The sequence below is a fragment of the Sapajus apella genome, unplaced genomic scaffold (assembly GCF_009761245.1).
Source record: "Sapajus apella isolate SASKATOON/1434 unplaced genomic scaffold, GSC_monkey_1.0 scaffold41, whole genome shotgun sequence".
Taxonomy (NCBI): Eukaryota; Metazoa; Chordata; class Mammalia; order Primates; family Cebidae; genus Sapajus; species Sapajus apella.
The window spans coordinates 1325666-1340370 of NW_022436981.1; the positions used below are offsets into that span (position 1 = coordinate 1325666).

Consider the following 14705-nt stretch of genomic DNA (forward strand, 5'->3'; position numbering starts at 1 on the left):
TGGGATTACAGGTGTGAGCCATTGCACCTGGCCTCCCTTATGATTTTAAAATAAATTGAACCATTTTCATGGACACCCTCAAAGGTATCAGGAGCCTAGTCACTTTGTCTCACAGATAAGTCAGACCTGGCAGTGGTGCAAAGGAGGAGGGATGTTGGTGGAGTAGGTGGTGAAGACACCCAGTTCCCTGTCTTATGGAGGTTCTATAATGGGTGGGGGGGGTGGATGAGGAAGGAGGGGACTAAAGCAGGAGAAATAGGCTCTGCTGGGAAATGAAGGTGGTAGAGAAATACCCCGGGGTACGCTGGGAAATTGGGGAGTAGGTGTCATAAATGTCTTGGCTGTCCTGAGCCTTACTTTCTTATCTCTAGCAATGATTTCGGAGCCTGGCGGATCTGGGCTTGAATCTCAGCACTCACACGTTTAATGCTGATGGGTCCACAGTTTCTGTAACATTATGGATTCTGCATTTGATTGCCTGGGTTTAAATGAAACCTGGCTTTTTTTTTTTTTTTTAGATGGAATTTCTTTCTTGTTGCCCAGGCTGGAGTGCAATGGCATGATCTCAGCTCATTGCAGCCTCTGCCTCCTGGGTTCAGGTGATTCTTCTGCCTCAGCCTCCTGAGTAGCTGGGATTACAGGCACCCACCAACACACCTGGCTAATGTTTTCTATTTTTAGTAGAGACAGGGTTTTGCCATGTTAGCCAGGATCGTCTCAAATTCCTGGCCTCAGGTGATCTGCCCACCTCAGCCTCCCAAAGCACTGGGATTACAGCCGTGAGCCACCGGGCCCAGATCTGGCTTTGCTATTAACTGGCAGTGTGACGTGGGGCAAAATAGTGCATGTAAAGTGTCTCAGTTTTCCTTCTGTGCAAAATGGGGACTCACATGACCTTCCTCACCTGTGTTGCCAGGAGCCTTTGGGGATTAGCTGAGATGACATCTGTGAGACCAAGATTCTGTTGTTGTTCCCTCCCCTTTGCCCTTTCCTCTGCACTTGCACAAGCAAACCATAAAGGAATCTAGAAGACATTCACATCTCCCCAGAGTTTAAAGTACCCCAGAGGCAGACATGCCATTGTTTCCCTTGAGTCTGAATCTGTCCCCTCCTGGTTCTGAAATCCTGCCTTTAGCTTTTGTCTCCAGAAGAAAGGAACTCTGGCTTCTCACTCTTCCTCCTTCCTCTTTCCCTGTCTCCTTCCTGGACACCAGCACCTTGAAGTTCCCACCCAACATTCTGCTTCTTTTCTAAATCTTCCCTTCCTGCCCCTCTCTCTTTCTCGAGCGATTTCATTGGTAACCTGGCAACTCCCAGCCCTCCAGCTCTGCCCAGACTTCCTCCCTCCATTCCACAGTGTCAACCACCACTAAACAATCACAGGGCATCTCTGCACCGAACAGACTTTCTGGGCGGGTTCAGAGATGCAGGAGCCTGAACCGACAGAGTCTGCAGGTTGACCAGATCCACAAGCCAGCAGGACAGAGTGAGGGCTCCGATGGTGCACAGAGCAGATAGGCCCTCGCTGAGGCAGCTCCCCAAAGGGGTGAGCATCGAGGTCTACATCCTTCTCTTTTTTTCAGTGGACCTCCTCTGGGGTCATGTACATCTTTCTTAAACCAAACTGGTCCCAGCTTGGAACTTGGCACCTTCTCCCTGCTCCCCCATGCCTGCCAGCAGAGCCCTCACCCTCCAGGACTCCTGGGCCTCTGAGCTGAAATGATTTTGAGCCCCTCCCCAGAACGCAGCTTTGCTCAGCTCCCTGCCAGCTCTTCCTTCACTTCACTGAGGTTCTCCTCCTTGCCTTTCTCACGCCTGCTTTGGGAGGCTGGATGGGGAGGCTGAGGAGTCAGGCTGCTGCTCCATTGTCTACAAGCTCCGGTCCCACCATGCTCCCACAGTGCCCCCTTCCCCATAGAGGAGGCTCACCCTGCTTTGGGGCATCTGACCGGGAGCCTAGGGAGTGATGTGATGTGGTGTGATGTGAGCTTTGGCAGTGAGCATGGGCCACGAACACCCTTTGCAGAATCTCCTGGCCCAAATACTCTCTCCTTCTTGTGACTCCTTGGTGGCTGCCGACCCCAGGGAGTGCCGGCTGCCCCAGGGGATCCATCTGCCCTGTGGCTGGGAGGTCCTGGAACTGGGTTGCTCAGTCTACACAGGGGATGGGGAAACATGATATTTGTTGTCCTAGAGAAGAAAAGGTCAAGGGCGGCCCAGTATCTCCTCAGAATCCTACATTAGGCTTTCCCCAGTCTATACAGGGTCACAGGTCTTTTACCCTTTCCTACTACCCACGCTGACATCTGGCCGTGTGTGTGTGTGTGTGTGTGTGTGTGTGTGTGTGCGCGTGTGTGTGTGTGGTGTGTGTGCTCAGGAGCTGAGCTGTCTCAGGGCACTAGGAAAGGAGGTAGGGGTGCTGATGGGGTGGGGCAAGGAAGAGAGACATGAGATCCTCCTTTTCAAAGACACTCCCTTCTGGCTGGGTGTGTTGGATCACGCCTGTAATTCCAGCACTCTGGGAGGCCAAGGTGGGCAGATCACCTGAGGTCAGGAGTTGGAGACCAGCCTGGCCAACATGGCAAAACCCCATCTCTACTAAAAATAAAAAAATTAGTCAGGTGTGGTGGCGTGTGCCTGTGGTCCCAGCTACCAGGGAGACTGAGGCACGATAACTGCTTAAACATGGGAGGCAGAGGTTGCAGTGAGCCGAGATCGCACCACTGCACTCCAGCCTGGGTGACAGAGTGAGACTCTGTCTAAAAAAAAAAAAAAGTTATCCCTCTTCCCCACCCATGAAGGATGCAACCCAGCAGCCGGTGGGATGAGGAGCTGTTCAAACTGATCCCTGAGCATCCTCTATCCCCTCATCTTCATAGCTAAAAAAGATCGGGGGCGGGGGCTTTGGTGAGATCTACGAGGCCATGGACCTGCTGACCAGGGAGAATGTGGCCCTCAAGGTGGAGTCAGCCCAGCAACCCAAGCAGGTCCTCAAGATGGAGGTGGCCGTGCTCAAGAAGCTGCAAGGTTTGGGCTTCGGGGAAGGGGATGGGAGGGAAGAGATGATGGAGCCAGGGGCTAAGAGAAGTGATGAGATCAGAAGCTGGGGTGAGGGAGGAGATGTCGTATGGTGGAGGGAAGAGGGGATGGAGTCAGGAGCTAAGGGGGAGGTGACAAAGCCAGAGTCTAAGAGAGACGGCACTGGAGTCTAAGAGAGTGATGGAGCAGGAGGCTCGGTTGGTGATTAAGGAAGTGATGGAGCTGGAGTTTAGGAAACATGATGAGGCTAAGGCCAGGGAGGTGGTGAGAGAGGCGCTCACAGGGCCAGCGCTGGAGGGACCAGGAATCAAGAGTGCACTAGGAGCCCATCTTAGGGTTGGAAATGAGGAAGAAAGAGTAAGAGCTGGAAGACCTCTGTCTGTGCCCCTCAGGGAAGGACCACGTGTGCAGATTCATCGGCTGTGGCAGGAACGAGAAGTTTAACTATGTAGTGATGCAGCTCCAGGTGAGTCCCCGTGGCCCATCCTCCCTCCCCTCTCCAAGAGCTTGGGCGTGACTCCGGGGCAAGGGAAGGGAAGGGAGACTGTGGCCCCGGGAGAGGGGAGTGGGCACAACCCTTTGGGGTGAGGCTGGGAAGAGTATCACGGTGGTGGTGTCATCTGGGATGGCGGCGGAGGGTGAGTCTAACCCCCACCTCCACCCCCACGCAGGGCCGGAACCTGGCTGACCTGCGCCGCAGCCAGCCGCGAGGCACCTTCACGCTGAGCACCACGCTGCGGCTGGGCAAGCAGATCTTGGAGTCCATTGAGGCCATCCATTCTGTGGGCTTCCTGCACCGCGACATCAAGCCTGTGAGCACTGCCTCTGAATGCCTCTCTGTTCCCTCCTCCAAAACACACTCCCCAACTCTCCCTGGGTCTCCTGGTTTCTCCTCCACAACCATGGTTGGGACTTGGGTTGAGACAGCCTCTTCTCCCTGAACCCCTTCTCCTCTCCCCTGCTCCCCAGGAGCATGCACCCCTGCCTGCCCCTCGGCCATGCCCAGTCCTCTCCTCCATTCTTCCCTTCTATTCCTTATTTCCCTCTGTTCTTTATTCCCTTCTCTTCCTTATTCCTCGACCCTGACCTGAGAGTCCTGGAACCTAGGAAGGTGAAGGGGCTGGGAAAGGATGGAGGGATGGAGGGAAGGGGATTGAGGGCTGGGGCTTGGCAAGGTGTTCCAAGTAGCTGACTTTTTGGCATCTTGAATCTTTGTGCTAGGAAAAAAACTCCTACTTAAAGAGATGAAAACTGAGGCCCAGAAAGGTTAGTTGAATGGCGCAAGGTCACCCAGCAGGCCTGCTGCCTTAGGCAGCCACACCAGTTACACCAAACCACAGCTGCCCTGCTGGGGTGTCCCCAAAATTTGGAGCCGGACAGACCTGGCTGAGCCACCCCTTGCTGTGTGATCTCAGAGATGCTCTCTAAGCTCTTTGATCTTCAGTTTCCTCTTCTCTAAAATGGGAATGATCACACCCACCCCTCAGATGTGAGGCTGTGACTTGGTGCACACATGAATACTGATGTCTCCTTGCGGGCGAGTGAATGTGGGGCTGAGGGTCCTTCACCAGCTGCAGAGCTGTTTCTTGGTGCCCCCTGAGGTGGCCCAGCTGGGGTTGGAGCCCCCAGGGCTCACAGCTGCTGTCTCCCCCAGTCAAACTTTGCCATGGGCAGGCTGCCCTCCACCTACAGGAAGTGCTACATGCTGGACTTCGGGCTGGCCCGGCAGTACACCAACACCACGGGGGATGTGCGGCCCGTGAGTACCGTCGGGGCAGGGAGGACAGTGGAGGGTTCCCCACCTACTCCCAGATCTGGGACCCTTCACCCACTTTTCTTGCAGCTGTCTAAGCTGGCCTGGCCTGGTGTTATCAGCGCCACCCAGCTCTGGGGTCCACACTCGGCCTGTCCGCTGTTTGCCCGCACTCTTGGGGGATGCCACATCCATACCTTGTGATCTTTCTGCCCACTCTGGGCAAGGGGTAGGGTCAGCAGGCAGTTTAGGACTGCAAGGTCAGAGAGCAGGCCCACCCCCAGCTAGGGGAGGTGGTCAGGGTGAAGAGTTAGGCTTGGTAGCAGGGCTGAGAGGTGGCCGAGAGGAGGCGCTACCGGGTGATGTTGTTGGTGGTCTCTCTTCCGCAGCCTCGTAATGTGGCCGGGTTTCGAGGAACTGTTCGCTATGCCTCGGTCAATGCCCACAAGAACCGGGTGAGTGGCAGAGCCCAGGCAGAGGGATGTGGAGGCGGGAGGGGCAAAGTCAGGGTGCAGTGTGCTGCTGGGGAGGGATGGGGAGAGGAGGGTGAGGTAGGGGCTGCAATCTGCCACCCCAGAGACCCTGAGCTGGAGGAAGCCTCCTCTATAGCAGGCTCAGTGTGGCCTTCTTCATTTGTTTTGGGAACCCCATTTTCTCTGTTCTCACTACAGACCCCTGTCGGGTGAGGAAGCACACATGGTAGTTCTGACTGTGAGACTCTGTGTGTGTGGGAGGGTTGGGGATGGAGCTGTGGCCTCAGGGAGACGCCAGCTCTGTCTTTAGGGGCCTGAGTGGCAGGCCTCCCTGACCGATGCCCCTCAGAGAAGGGTCAGCCGCCCATTCCCAGGGAAGGACCTGAGAGCTGCTGGTGACTCCCTTCCCCCACCCCCAGGAGATGGGCCGCCACGATGACCTGTGGTCCCTCTTCTACATGCTGGTGGAGTTTGCAGTGGGCCAGCTGCCCTGGAGGAAGATCAAGGACAAGGTGAGTCCCAGGCAGCTGGGTCTGAGGCAGCAGAGGGGGTGTGGGGGCAGCTGGGGCTCCATCTCCCTGTGGCCTCTTGCCTCCAGGAGCAGGTAGGGATGATCAAGGAGAAGTATGAGCACCGGATGCTGCTGAAGCACATGCCCTCAGAATTCCACCTCTTCCTGGACCACATTGCCAGCCTCGACTACTTCACCAAGCCTGATTACCAGGTGGGTGCCTGCTACCCTGCCCCTGCTCCCTGGACACCACTCTGTGGGTGACTGTGCCCCAGCACCCTGCTCCTGCTGAGGCTCCACGGCCCTGCCTTGTCCCCGAGCCTCTCTCCCTCGTCTTCTAACTGCAGGAAAGGCACTTGTGCTCTTGCAAACCAGTCACAGCCACGATTTATCAAGAGCACCTGTTCTCAGTGCTTTTCACCTGTTCACTCATTTATGCTTCCAAGCAAGCCTTTGATGATAACGAGTGCTCCTTATATTATTATTCCAGCTTTTTTTTTTTTTTTTTGAGACATAGTCTTGCCTTGTTGTCCAGGCTGGAGTGCAGTGACGAGATCTCGGCTCACTGCAACCTCTGCCTCCCAGGTTTAAGCAATTCTCCTGCCTCAGCCTCCTGAGTAGCTGGGACTACAGGTGCACACCACCATGCCCGGATAATTTTTGCATTTTTAGTTGAGATGAGGTTTCACCAATGTGACCAGGTGAACTTGAGCTCCTGATCTTGTGATCCACACTCCTCAGCCTCCCAAAGTGCTGGGATTACAGGTGTGAGCCACCACGCCTGGCCCCAGCTCTTAATAATTAATGAAGCTGGCCAGGTATAATGGCTCACACCAGTAATCCCAGCACTTTGGGAGGCTGAGGTGGGTGGATCACTTGAGGTTAAAAGTTCAAGACCAGCCTGGTCAACATGGTAAAACCCTGTCTCTACTAAAAATATAAAAATCAGCCAGGTGTGGTGGCGGGTGCCTGTAGTCCCAGCTACCCGATACGCTGAGACATGAGAATTGCTTGAACTTAGGAGGTGGAGGTTGCAGTGAGTTAAGATTAAACCACTGCACTCATGCCTGGATGACAGAGCAAGACTCCATCTCAAACAAACAAATGAACAAAAATAATCAATGAAGCCAAATGCTTTTAAGTACTTTACATGAAAACTCTGTGGGAGGCAAGTGGGATGATCATTCCCATTTCATAGATGAGGGAACTGAGGCCCAATATTGTGGTTAGGAGCAGGGCTGGGCTCAGGCACATCTTCTGATTCCGAGTCCAGTGCTCTTTCCAAGCCTCTATCACCACAGCCCATGGGACCCATTGACCCTGATCAGAGAATGGGGGAACAGCAGCAGCAGCGTTCTGCCTGGGATCCACTATGAGCCAGGCACAATGCTGTGCACTTTGGGAGCAGAGACAGTCTCGGGCACACAGGAGGCACTCGATCAAGGGCTCCTGTCAGCAGAGAGAATCTGCCCTGTGCTCTGGAGACAGCCAAGCCAGAGTGGAGTGTTCTGAGGATCCCAGAGGGTCTATAACTGTCTGCCACCTCCTGAACCCAGAGCCTGAAAGAGATGCCCCCTGAGCTTGGCTTAGCCTCGTCGGATCCGCAAGGCCACACAGCTGCAAGCACCCCCCAGGCTGGGGCCCTGTGCTGGCTGCTAGGGATGCAGAGTTGGCAGATAGGCATGTGGACGATTCAAACTGATGCACTGTGCCCCGCAGGGCAGCTCTATGGTGGGGAGAACGCATGGGGAAGCTGCAGAGAGGAGACAATGAGTGGGAGAGGTTCCCCAGCAGAGGGCAGCCTGTGCAGAGGCGGCAGCCCACGAGTGGGTTTGGAAACTCCTGATGGTTTAGGTTGCCGACATGGTGGAAATGGCAGAGGCAGTTGGGGATGGTAACCAGGGGACAGATCTCAGAGGGTTCATGTCCAGCCAGTGGCGCTTAATCCAAGACGATAATTTACATGTTGATTTGCATATCATGTGCATGTTTTCATTTACAATCAATGTGCCCTTCTCCTTCCAATGCCCCCTTCAGGCCCATTCCTGTCCTGGAAAGTCCCTCTCTTCCCCCTGCAATCCCAGCAACTGCCCCTTCCTCCTGGCTAGCCCCCGGGTCACCTCTCTGTCCTCCCACCACCCCCACCCCCTGCAGTTGATCATGTCGGTGTTTGAGAACAGCATGAAGGAGCGGGGCATTGCCGAGAATGAGGCCTTTGACTGGGAGAAGGCAGGCACCGATGCCCTCCTGTCCACGAGCACCTCCACCCCGCCCCAGCAGAACACCCGGCAGACGGCAGCCATGTTTGGGTGAGTCTCAGGAAGGGGACCCGCCAGCCCCTGCCTGGAGCTGTTATCCAGGAGGGCAGGCTGTCCTCACTTTTCTTCCTACCTGGCCCAAGAGGGCAGTGGGCCTCTCCCCTCTTCCTACCTGGCCCCAGAGGGCAGGTGGTTCCCTCCTCTCTTCCTATCTGGACACATTTGGCTGTTTTTCCTATTCTTGGTGCCCACTGGTGGAATTCTGGAACTTGGGGAAATTCTGCCCCATCTCCACCCTCCATCTGAGCATAGAGTGGGCATCTTCCTCATTTGGAGTTTTTGACTTTAGTGGGTTCCCTGGGGGAGCAGGGAACTCTAAGTGAAATTACCTGAGCCTTGCAGTTTGCCTCTTTCTCATCGTTCATATGCATGAATTTAATGGCCATGTCTTGAGGCCATACACTTAAAAGTTATAGCTCCTGCCCTCCAAGCACTCTCAGCTGAGTCTGGATGTTTGAAGTCAATTGCTGGGTCAGCATTTCAGAACCATGTGATGGGCACAAAGACAGAGGTGGTCCAGGGAGGAGCTGGAGTTGGAAGGGGCTCTCCACCCAGCCCCCGGAGCAAGCCAAGGAGAGAAGTGGGCAGGGGCTTCAGGGTCATCTTTAGGAAGGAGACTTCACAGGACTTGGTAGCACATTGCAATGCCCAGTTCCATACAGGCAGTGCTTAAAGAACTCTAAAACGTAATAATAAAGGAAGATTAAATAATAAAGATTTTAAGTATATATTCAGGGCAACTTCAATCTATGCTCCCAGACTGCAAAATAATAACAAAAGAAAAGTAAATTTAAAAGGAACTCCAAAGTGATTCTCCTTTTTTTTTTTTTTTTTTTTTTTGAGATGGAGTCTGGCTGTGTCACCCAGGCTGGAGTGCAGTGGCATGATCTCAGCTTACTGCAAACTGCACCTCCTGGGTTCAAACAATTCTCCTGCCTCAGCCTCCCAAGTAGCTGAGATTACAGGTGCATGCCACCACACCTGGCTAATTTTTGTATTTTTAGTAGACATGAAGTTTCACCATGTTGGCCAGGAAGGTCTCCATCTCTTGACCTCATGATCCGCCCGCCTCGGCCTCCCAAAGTGTTGGGATTACAGGTGTGAGCCACCACACCCGGCCAGTTATTCTCCTTTTTAGACCCACTCCTGGGTCTAAAAGAAGCCAGACAGTGAACACCAGTGGAAATCTGGCAGGGCCTTGAACGACAGCAAGATCCCCTAAGTCAATGGAGCTAGATGGTGACATTTCCTTTGTGGCCCCTGCCAGCTTGAGGGTGGTCTGGTCTCAGAGACTTTGTGTGCCAGGAATGGTGTTGGACCTGAACACTCTCACCCCTGCCGGGACCTTCTCTGTGCCCACTCCTGGGGGTGGTCTCCAGGGCTTTGCTGATAGGAGGGGGCCGCGGGAGGACAGGGCACCTGGCCAGCCTTGCCCATGGCTTCCTCCGGTCCTCTTCAGGGTGGTGAATGTGACACCGGTGCCTGGGGACCTGCTCCGAGAGAACACCGAGGATGTGCTACAGGGAGAGCACCTGAGCGACCAGGAGAATGCACCCCCAATTCTGCCCGGGAGGCCCTCTGAAGGGCTGGGCCCCAGTCCCCACCTTGTCCCCCACCCTGGGGGTCCTGAGGCTGAAGTCTGGGAAGAGACAGATGTCAACCGGAACAAACTCCGGATCAACATCGGCAAAGTAACTGCAGCCAGGGCGAAGGGCGCGGGTGGCCTTTCCCCTCACCCCCGACTCCCAGCCTTGGGCCCCCGCCCTGTTCCTCCTGAGTGCCTGGTCCCCAGCCGTCTGCCTGCCAGCCTTGCCTCTGTTTCCTGGTCCCTCCCCGCCCTAGCCTCGCCGCGCCTCCCATCATCATCCTCTGTCTCTGTCTCCTTCACCCTGAGGAGACCATCGGCCCACAGCCGCCACATCAGCCCCAGCTCATGGCACTCCCCTCTCCTGCAGAGCCCCTGTGTGGAGGAGGAACAGAGCCGAGGCGTGGGGGTCCCCAGTTCCCCGGTGCGTGCCCCCCCAGACTCCCCCACAACCCCAGTCCGTTCTCTGCGCTACCGGAGGGTGAACAGCCCCGAGTCAGAGAGGCTGTCCACGGCAGACGGGCGAGTGGAGCTACCTGAGAGGAGGTGGGTCTGGGGGCCGGGGGCATGGTTGGGGCCTGAGGTCCCTCCGCCTTCACATGGCTGGTCTGGAGGAAAAGTCAGATGTGTGGCGGAAGTGGGCAGACCCTGGTTATACTTGGGCCTGGATCAGACTCAGTTGGGGCCAGAGACAGGGTCTGAGAGACCCAGTGGGGGATCCAGAGAGGTCCTGGCTCATGCCAGGAAAGGGCATGGGTGGAGTGCGGGCTGCAGGAGGGACAGGCTGGGTGCCCCAGGCCCAGGAAGGGTGAGGGGTGAGTTGGTAGGTGGGTGTGTGTGCTTCCAGAGCCTCTTCTCCTGGAGACTAATTATAGATGCTTCAAGTGCAGCTGAGGTAGGCTCTCCGCAGCTTTGGGGGAGGGGGCCTGGAAACTGCTGGAAGAGAGGACAGGCCAAGTTTTGGGGTTCAGGGCTGAGAGATCTGAAGTCACAGAGTGGAGGGGACCAGTGGGAACCTGGTTGGTGAAAAGGAGTGTTGTAGCGTTGAGAACCTAGGTGAGCCTTTGGGAGGGAAAGGGAGAAGGGTGGGAGGGTGGTCTGTTGACCTCGGATGGTGGGTAGACAACAGGGGCCAAGGCCTAGTCCCCACCTGTGCTGATGGTGGGTGGGACAGCATCAGGTGGGGAGGACCCTGAGAAACTTCCACTTTCCATTGGCCTCTGAGTGGGACCTCACTCCACAGTAGGACTGGGGCCTTCTCTGAACTAGAAAAGGGGTCTCTTCCAAAGAGATAAGGGGGGTATCCTTTCTGGCACCCACTCAGTGTGTCTCCCCGCGAGCAACCTCAGTCCTCACTCACACACTCACACAGCTTGGCCTACCTGGGACTGAAGACCACCATTTTCATCCATGGTAGCCTGCAGTCCCTCAGCGTGGAGGGTTCTGGAAATGGGGAAATGAGGAAAGACAGTTTGGAAGGGATACGAGTGAAGAGGGGAGGGAAATGCCTTGAACGAGACAGTATTGAGGAGCTGCCTGCTTTTAGGGAACAAGAAGCAAATTGGTTTGGCTCACAGTGACCCCCAGTTGCAGGGTTGGTAGGGACAGTTGAGGGCTGAACAGGATTCATGGACAGCAGACGGTCTGGATGGGCTCTGGGGCTCTTGGGAGCACGAGACGGGATGAAGCGGTTGGGATTCAGATTTCCCACCCCGCCGTCTCCTGTCTCCAGCCCTCTGTCCGAGCCTCCACCACGCACACACTCGCGCACACATGCACGCACACACACAGGAACACATACGCACACACACACATGCACACACTCAAGCACCACTAGCCCTGGGACTTTGGCACCCTTTCTCCCCTTTACGTCCATCAAAACAAACTGTGCCTCAGAAAGGAAATGATATCAGCCGTTTACATGGGAGCATAAATATAAGACCCTAGGTGGTCTCTCTCAGGGGTGTTTTATTTAAGTCTTATTAACAAGTCAATAAAAATATTGCGCACAGTCAGATCGGGCAGGTCCCATGTAGGCTGGGGTGAGAGTGTTTTGAGAAAGCCCCGCCGGTGGTTCTCATCGGCACCCCTGCCTCTGTAGCTGAAGAGCCATTGAACTACAGGCTCCATGCTGGGGAGAGTTAAAGTCAGGCCACACCCCGCCACAGCCTGAATGTGAGGGAGTGGCACACACTCCAGATAGGTTAGGCCTCCGTGGCAGCTCTCAGTGGGGTACCCTGGCATTTGGGAGAGGGCAATTCTTCCTTGCGTAGCATCCCCCACACTATTGTAGAACCAGAAATACCATCCTCTGGGGGCTGGTATGGCCCCAAGTTGAGAGGCTCTGAAAGTAATGTCAGATTCACAGTACAGTTCAAGATAACAAGGCCGGGGGCAGTGGCTCACGCCTCAAATCCCAGCGCTTTGGGAGGCTGAGGCAGGTGGATCAGCTTAGGTCAGGAGTTCGAGACCAGCCTGGCCAACATGATGGAACCCTGTCTCTATTAAAAATACAAAAATTAGCTGGGCGTGGTGACAAATGCCTGTAATCCCCGCTACTTGGGAGACTGAGGCAGGAGAATTAGCTTCGACCTGGGAGGCGGAGGTCGCAATGAGCCGAGATCGAGCCATTGCACTCCAGCCTGGGCGACAGAGCGAGACTTCATCTCAAAAAAAAAAAAAAAAAAAGAAAAATATAATGACAGAAGAGATATCCCAATGCAGGATCAATGCCCCTGGGGTAAAAAGTCAGATGGGACCTGGTCCCTGCTCGGCAGAGCTCACAGTCTCCTGGGGAGACAGATTATGTGAACAGACATGAGGTTCCCCTGTGATGATAGACACACAAATCACTAATCCTTGTGGGATGGGAAAGGCAGGCACCTGCCCAAGGCCACAGCCGACCTGTATCAGACAGCAAAGAGTAGCAGGATGGGCTGTGTGTGGGGAGCAGTCCTATGGGGAGAGGCCACGTCAGGGGTGGGCCATAAGAGGGGAATCCGAGATGGGCTGGCACGGGAAATGGGGAAACTGAGCTATAGCCTGGCTGCGAGAGGTCTTGAGTATAAACCAAGGAATGTAGACTTTGTTGTTGGGGCCGGGGAGTCACTGGAGTTTGTTGAGCTGGGGCTAAGAAGGCCATCTTGGGGGTGATGAAACCAGCCAGGCAGGCCTGGAGGGTGGTGGCAGAAAAGCCTGGAAAGCCCTCTGTACACTCAAGTGTCAGTTAGGTGTGTTTGCCTGGAAGCAGCAGGAAGCAGCCACTGGTGGGTGTGAGCACTGGACAGGCAAGAACAAAGCTTGCCTGAGGAAGATTAGCTTCCCTAGGGTGGTGCAGGAGACAGCGTGCCTTGCACAGAGTTTATTTTCTGCTTGTTTGTATTCCTGGAGCACGGTAAGCATTCAGAAACATTTGTTGAATGAATGAATGAATGAATGAATGAATGAACGAACGAACGAATGAAGCCTTGATAGGAAGTGAGGTTGGATAGGAAGTAAGGTTGGAGGGTGACAACCTATAGGTAACTGGCCTGGCCCAGGGTGGGAGGGCTACTGCGGTCAGGTTTCGGGAGTCACGCCCCACCCTGCCACCTGCATGGGGTCCTTGGGGGTCCAGCGGGCCCAGGCATTGAGCCCCATGAGGGGTGGCTTTGCAGGTCACGGATGGATCTGCCTGGCTCGCCCTCGCGCCAGGCCTGCTCCTCGCAGCCAGCCCAGATGCTGTCAGTGGACACAGGCCACGCTGACCGGCAGGCCAGCGGCCGTATGGACGTGTCAGCCTCTGTGGAGCAGGAGGCCCTGAGCAATGCCTTCCGCTCAGTGCCGCTGGCTGAGGAGGAGGACTTCGACAGCAAAGAGTGGGTCATCATCGACAAGGAGACGGAGCTCAAGGACTTCCCTCCGGGGGCTGAGCCCAGCACGTCGGGCACCACGGACGAGGAGCCCGAGGAGCTGCGGCCACTGCCCGAGGAGGGCGAGGAGCGGCGGCGGCTGGGGGCAGAACCCACCGTCCGGCCCCGGGGACGCAGCATGCAGACGCTGGCAGAGGAGGACCTGCAGCATTTGCTGCCCCAGCCCCTGCCACCCCAGCTGAGCCAGGCCGATGGCCGTTCCGAGACGTCACAGCCCCCCACGCCCGGCAGCCCTTCCCACTCACCCCTGCACTCGGGACCGCGCCCTCGACGGAGAGAGTCAGACCCCACAGGCCCGCAGAGACAGGTAAGGTTGGGCTTGCACCCCACTCCTCATCTTCAGATGCCCAGAGTCCTGGTGTGTAGGCCTGGGGAGCTCCACACGTGTGGGTACCACTGACCAGTAACCCAGCAGTCACAGGGCAGTAATGGAGGGAGACAGGCTTAAGGGTCTGAAACCATGTTTAGGGGGCAGGCAAGGCTCCACAGAGGAAGTGTCCTCTCCATTCTGGGTTGAGTCTGGCACTGTGAGAAATGAAGCCAAGTGACAAGGCAGGAGAAAGGCCTCGTAGGCCACGGGCACGTGTTTTGCACAGGCCTGGAGCAGTGTGCTGATGGCACGGTACAGCAGGGTGCTAGGTCGGCCCTGGGCCGTGCCACGGAGGGCCTCAGGGCTACGCTAACGGGTTGGGGCTTGATGCTGCAGGTTTGGCGAGCGACTGAAGGTTTTTAAACAGGGGTGCAACATGATTACATTGGTGCTGTTGAATGATCCTTGGGCTGCTGTGTGGAAAATGGACTGAAGTGGCATGAAACTAGATGCAGGCAGGCCACCTGGCAGGCAGTGGCAGGAGAGTACCCCAGTGGCTTGGGCTGGGGTGAGGCTGTGGATGTGGGGCAAGGTGGATAGTGCCAAGGATGTTGAGGAGAGGCCAAGAGGGCTGTGATGGAGCAGGGGCTGGGGCGTCTGGTGTCTCGGCTGATGCCCTGAATGGTTTTGAAGGGAGTGAGAATTCAGATTTAAATACAATGACCTGGCTAGTGCGGTGGCTCAGGCCTGTAACCCCAGCACTTTGGGAGACCAAGGTGGGCAGATCATGGGTTATCTGAGGTCA

General features: G+C 55.7%; 1 protein-coding gene across 3 annotated transcripts in view; it reads left to right on the forward strand.

The window, feature by feature from the left end:
- The window catches only part of TTBK1 (tau tubulin kinase 1), a 45087-nt gene that overhangs the window by 6345 nt on the left and 24037 nt on the right, over positions 1–14705 (forward strand). For all 3 annotated transcript variants that reach the window (XM_032299474.1, XM_032299475.1, XM_032299473.1), the window contains exons 3-13: positions 2880–3027; positions 3432–3505; positions 3711–3851; positions 4694–4798; positions 5182–5247; positions 5685–5777; positions 5864–5989; positions 7931–8085; positions 9554–9785; positions 10050–10225; positions 13336–13897. In XM_032299474.1, the coding sequence (XP_032155365.1) occupies positions 2880–3027; positions 3432–3505; positions 3711–3851; positions 4694–4798; positions 5182–5247; positions 5685–5777; positions 5864–5989; positions 7931–8085; positions 9554–9785; positions 10050–10225; positions 13336–13897 (1878 nt within the window). The remainder of the gene's footprint in view (positions 1–2879; positions 3028–3431; positions 3506–3710; positions 3852–4693; positions 4799–5181; positions 5248–5684; positions 5778–5863; positions 5990–7930; positions 8086–9553; positions 9786–10049; positions 10226–13335; positions 13898–14705) is intronic.